This window comes from Teleopsis dalmanni, chromosome 1 (assembly GCF_002237135.1).
Source record: "Teleopsis dalmanni isolate 2A chromosome 1, ASM223713v2, whole genome shotgun sequence".
Classification (NCBI taxonomy): Eukaryota; Metazoa; Arthropoda; class Insecta; order Diptera; family Diopsidae; genus Teleopsis; species Teleopsis dalmanni.
The window spans coordinates 48,331,137-48,337,506 of NC_051846.1; the positions used below are offsets into that span (position 1 = coordinate 48,331,137).

General features: G+C 31.5%; 1 protein-coding gene across 1 annotated transcript; it reads left to right on the forward strand.

Annotated features, from left to right (window-relative positions):
- Positions 1-1,178: 1,178 nt before the first annotated feature.
- On the forward strand, positions 1,179-2,913 carry LOC119668213 (lanC-like protein 3 homolog). The gene is made up of 2 exons (XM_038077658.1): positions 1,179-1,355; positions 1,429-2,913. Exon 2 carries the CDS (start codon positions 1,449-1,451, stop codon positions 2,712-2,714), a length of 1,266 nt encoding a protein of 421 aa, XP_037933586.1. The 5' UTR covers positions 1,179-1,355; positions 1,429-1,448; the 3' UTR covers positions 2,715-2,913.
- The last annotated feature ends 3,457 nt before the right edge of the window (positions 2,914-6,370 follow it).

Here is a 6,370-nt window from a genome sequence, read left to right on the forward strand (position 1 = left end):
ATTTAGGTATATTGATTGAGCTACAGCACCATTACTTATTCTACACTTAAGTCTAATAATGGAAACATAGCATATAGAGAATCAACATAAATCTAAACATTTTTTAAACACAATTTTTACTTCAATTTTTTTTTTATGTTGATCATTAGGCGTCGTACAACAACCTAATAACCACCTCGTAAGTCTTCTGGTTTTCATAAAATGTAGCAATAAAGGTTTCAATACTTTTAAAAGGCACTTTTTAGCCTTTTAATTAGTCTAGGAAAGTGATAATTATAGAGTTATATCATGCGCTAGTTCGAGTAAATTGATGTAAAGTAAATTGAAATTTCCTAGAGGTTTTTTGCACTGCATTTATGTAAATATTTATTTATTTATTCATTGCAATTATTTATTATTTTTGTTTAAAAGTTTTCAAATTTATTTATTAAACATCTTATAAAATTTTTACAATGGTTATACCTAATTTTTATCTAATTTACCCCACTCGAAATTCTGGTAAATACCAATATTCGCTGCCATGCCGACATAGTTTACTATTTTCCTCATTTTACCATCAATTTACTCGAACACGCACATGACCTTAATATATTTGTGTGATATATTATTAAGTGAAGTTTATAAAAGTTCTATTAGCTGCATAATGAGCTCATTATAATAAGAACGTTTCCTCATTAATCTAATCCGAGCACGTGCCCTACAATGACAGGTGGTGAATGTCTAACTACCAATGTGGTACATGATGAAATTTACATTATAGTTTATTAGTTAAAGGAAAATTAAAAACAATGATGAATACATATACTATATAACAAAACATATTCATTTAAAATTTAACATATTTGACAAAACTTTCAAAAACGTTAATATAGAAAAGCTGTCAAACAGTTTGGCTGTCAAGCAAAATTGACATAGAGCAATATAATAATTTATCGATTATTGGTACGTTTTGTCTCGTTCGTTAGAAACTTATTTCCTACGACAATTTAATACGAAAAGTGCATTTAAATCTTTTAACTTACTTATTAATTACTAAAATAATTAAAATAATATATGTAAATATATATTTATATATCACTTCAACCGACTATTATTACAATGGGGGAATAAAAGCTTAATACAATCGCTTGTAATTTAATTTTTCAAGAGCTTCCTGTGTTTCATCGATTAAAACATTTTAAACACTTTGCAGACAGATCAAGTTAGCCGGTTGAACATTGTTGAGAAGTTGAAATAACTTAAATAAATAAGTTTTATATTTCTATCCTAATAGATAAATTTAAATCAAGTCAGATATAAAAGTACTCGGATTTTAAAAGCGCTTGACACTGCAAGCAGCCCTAAAGAAAATTCAGGTACGAATACTGCCACGCCCCGCATATTATAAAATTGCGTCTTTTCAATTTTAATTTATTTTTTTTTTTTTAGAAGAGGCTCCAAAAGAGGATATGACCGAAATGGATAAGCGTTATTTAGATAACCCTTATCCCGATTATATGGGCGAACCAACCACACCAAGCGGCTACGATGAAGAGCATGTGAAGGATCTTATTTGCACCTATGTTGATTCTATCTTAGAGTACGTACGTCCCGGTGGCGATGATGATTCACGTGGGGATTTGTATGTTGGCAATGCTGGCATTGCATATATGTTTTGGAAGATGTCGCGTTCTGAGAGATGCAGAGACTTGTATCCCGCACTGGATCACGCTTCAGCTTTTATACGTGATGCTAAAATAAATGGTGAACGTTATAAGAAACGTTCTGCTGAGCGTTACTCTTATTTGTTAGGCAATGCCGGTATTTTTGCTGTGTCTGCTGCAATTTCGCATGACTTAAATCAGACAGAGGATCTGTCAAATGATCTGGCTAACTTCAAGTCTGGTATATCTGCAAGCAAGGAGTATATAAGCACTAAAAATGGTTGCGATGAAGTACTTGTTGGACGTGCTGGTTTTTTGACAGGTTGCTATTGGTTGAATGACGTTTTAAGTGAAAAAAGAATTACCGATGACGATATAGTTGCGATTTGTCAATTGATTATTTTAAGTGGACGTGAATATGCTAAGCATACTGGTTCGCCATTACCACTTATGTATCAGTATCATGGCACTGAATACTTGGGTGCGGCTCATGGCCTATGCGCCATATTACAAGTACTGCTGGACAGTCCATGGTTTCGCACAGATCCAATTTCTGCACCCAGTGCTGATCTACGTGATATCAAACGTTCTATTGACTTCTTTCTTTCGTTACAAGATCAAGAGGGCAATTTCCCAGTAGCACTTGAAGATTTGAAAACTGGTCGTGAAAAACGTTTGGTACATTGGTGTCATGGTGCACCTGGTGCTGTTTATTTATTGGCAAAAGCGTATTTGATATTCAAGGAGGATAAGTATTTACATAGCTTGCGTCATGCTGCTGATTTGGTGTGGAAGAAAGGCTTTTTGCGCAAGGGTCCAGGTATATGTCACGGTGTCGCTGGCAATGGCTATGTATTCTTGCTAATGTATCGTCTAACCAATGAGCCTAAGTATATGTATCGTGCCGTTAAATACATGGAGTTGTTGACCAATTCGGAATTCAAGCATCGTGCCAGAACACCAGATCGTCCCTTCAGTTTGTATGAGGGCGTGGCTGGTACTGTATGTTTCTTGATTGATTTGTTGGAACCGGAGCAGGCACACTTCCCTTTCATGGAGGTGTTTCGTTAAATGAAATCACATCACATCACATATATTTAATAATACAGCAAGGCAGGAATTTTCACGCATATCAGGGAAAACTCAAGCGTATGTTTATTAAAAATTGTTTAATTTATTATATTTAATATTACTAAGCTATTGGCATATATTTGAAGCGTTTACATAAAATTAACAGTATTCATTAAAAAGAATTTGAATTGATACTTAAGCGGCTGTTTCAGTGATGTTTTATTACTCATATTTAAAATTGTATTTTCATTCGATTTAAGAATTAAAATTAGATATTAAACAAAATTAAGAATTACGTAGAAGCCTAGTCATTTATTAAAATTTATTAAAAATTATTATCACAGACTCATATTAAATATATACAAGAATTATAAGAAAAATCAAAAATATTACAAGTATATAAACATTATTATATTTATTATAAAAATATACAAATATAATTCAAAATGACTATTTTTTGAAAATTTGCATAGCAATTCTCTACCGTGCTTAATATGTATTTTGATTATATTCTCTATTAAATAAACTTATTTAACTTAATAATATATTTAAATTAGTTTTTTATTATCAATGAATTTGCATGGATAGTGCACGTAACGTAAGCGTTTGGTTTCACAATCATAACTTGAGTATCAATACTGACTTAAGTATGAAATCAGTTTTCAAACTTGATTACTTAAGCATAACTTAAGTCTTAATACTCAAGTTATGCTGAATTAATCAACTATGGTGATTGAAGTAATATGCAAGCCTATATTATTTAAGTCCCAATGTTGATTTAAACCTTACCGAAGTAATCCACTTCAATGATCTGGAAGAACGACGTCTCCCCTTAGCAGCAAGAACTGTGTCCTGCCTCAATTGAGATAAGTGTATAGCCAAGTGCTAAACAGTTGCTTGACACGCATAAATACGTCTATTCCATATTTGTGCCCAAACTCTAGCTCTACTCCCCATGACGACGCCCATCTGTGCTCTTGAAACTTAGCTCAACTGACTTTTGGACTCACCCTTTTGAAACGGTTAGATTTCTGCAGCTCTGATTGATTTCAATTATATCCTCATTTGCCCCTTTTCCCCCTATTTGTACCACAAACACCACCCATCCACATCCCAACCCATATATTCGTCTTGTAATATTTACATGTAATTTGCTTTTCGATGTATGGTCGAATAATCAATACCCTTAGCGATTTCATATGGTGCTTCAACGAACTGCTTGGTCAATACACGCTCTCTTTGGCTTAATCATGAGTTTAAATACGATTCTAGTAGTATCACATGAAGAGATGAGTGTTACACGTCAAGCGAATTGAGATATATATAAATTCGTCAATGTGCATAATTTTAGGGACTCTAAAGGCTGCCTCTCTAAAGTAACTACCAATAACACGGAACTAAGAAGAAAGCAAGTCGTCCTATAATATAGTGGGGTAACTAATAAATAAATAAAAATACCTAGCCACTATTCTTACTAGATACCGATTCAACTTGGTACGACAGCGTACATCAATGATATAAGTCAATATGGAATTGACAAAATGGGGCCTAAAAATCACGAAGACGAAGCTAATGGTCGTCAATATCTTTAAACCTGCTGAATACTTTTCGATAAAAACTGGATGATTGAAAAATAAATAAATTAAATAAAATTAAATAAAATCATTTATTCAATTAATAAAAACAAAGATTTTTATTCTTTGTACTTTCTCAGTACGTTTGTCTACAGCTCAGCTGTTGTTTACATTTTACATATAAAAAATTTCAAATTTCGGTAATTTCTCTTTTGGGAAATTTATTTTTAAGGGTTTCATTTCACATTTCTGGTCTAATTTTCCTTACTTTATATTATTTTTATTTTTATTTTTTATGTAAATATTTATTTATTGCACTCATTTATTATATTTGGTTAAAAGTTTTCAAATTTATTCATTTATTAAACATTTTATAATATGTTCACAACGGTAATACCTAATTTACCTAATTTTTATCTAACATATCCTACTCGAAATTCTGGTAAATTCTGCCATACTGACATAATTTACTATTTCCCTCAATGTACTATCAATTTACTTGAACTCGCACACGGCCTAAGTAGCTTTTTTTATAAATCAATGGCATTTATTATTATGGTCGTGTGCAAGTTAGGCTAAGTTGCGTCCTAAATGAGGGAAATTCTAAGTTGTGAAGATAATATAGTGATGTGTCGATACGTGTTGATAAATGGCTAAATGTGTGCAGTGCAAAAATTTCCAAAAAATCTCCCATTTGGTTTAGCATCAACTTAGCCTAATTCGCACACGTCCTATAATAAACACTTCAATATGTATATACTCTACATATTTAACACTTTATACAACACTTTTGTGCACTACATTATCGGCGCCATTTGACATTTATTTAAATTCCTCTCACAAAATATGCCTCAACTGACAGCACAATAAAGCAAAAGAAACATTTGTGTTTCTCTCTCCGCTTCGGTCGCAAGTTGTTGTTTGTCTGCCAAGAAAAAAAGTGTAGGAAATTAGTTATCATTGAAAAAATTAGAAATGTTAGCAATAGATAAAATATATAATTAATCCAAAAATATATAACTAAGTGTTTAAAAATAAAGAAATAAATAATTTCTTTAAAAAAAGTAAGAAAATTGAAGTTTTTGTGTTCAAATGAAAAATTGTGCCTCAATAAAGTGAAACAGATTTTCCGATTTTCCTCAATTACTCATTGTCTATTTTCGCAGTTTACTTTAAAGAAAAAGTGAAGAAAATTAATATATTTTTTAAAGTTGCTTTGGAAATTGGAAAATTTGAAATAAAATAACGGCAGCGAGCAACAAAAAAAGCGGTAAGTTTGGCCAAATAATTGAGACAAAAGGTGTTCCATAATATGACATACAACATTCAACATTTTTCCTAATTGTGTCGATTGCCGTGGAGGGGGAGTGGTGCGCGTTTTCATTGGGAAAAACTTAGATTTCTATTAAAACATTTACAAACGCTGCAGCAGCATTTTACATCTGTGTTAGTTAATATTAGATATTTTTCCTACGTAATGTCGTCCTTGACATGAATTCTCTTATATTTATTTTATTTTTCATTTATTGATTTTTATAATTTTGCTGGTTGTGTATGGGGTGGATTAATTTGTTACTTAAAATAAACCAGATAATTTGTATATTAAATATGTGAACATTGCAAGTGAACAGAAAAGGGATGAAGACACACTTGTGCTTATTTACCACCTATTAAACATATGCCGCTATATTCCATATTCTATATTAAAAAGAAAAAAAAAATGCAGTAAAATATTTGAATAAATGTTAATTAATTATTACTAATATTTTTTGTGGGGTTGGAAAAGTGAAACGCGGAAATGTGTCTATTTGGTGATAGTATACAGTGTTTGAGTATTTTTTTTTTTTTTGACCAAATCAACGGTGGAGTTAATTGCCGTGAAAAGAGTCTTTGTATAAATCTTAATTGTGCTTTAATATATTTCCTCCCATTTTTTTTTCTCCCATTTTAGGCAGGTTTTGCCTCAAAATTTTTGCTAAAAATCCTTACTTTGTCAGAGGAAGTTCTCTCTATTTTTAGTCTTCTAGTAAAAGTGGAATATGGTTGACTAGGTCACCTGCAACCTATGTTTAAAAAGTTTGC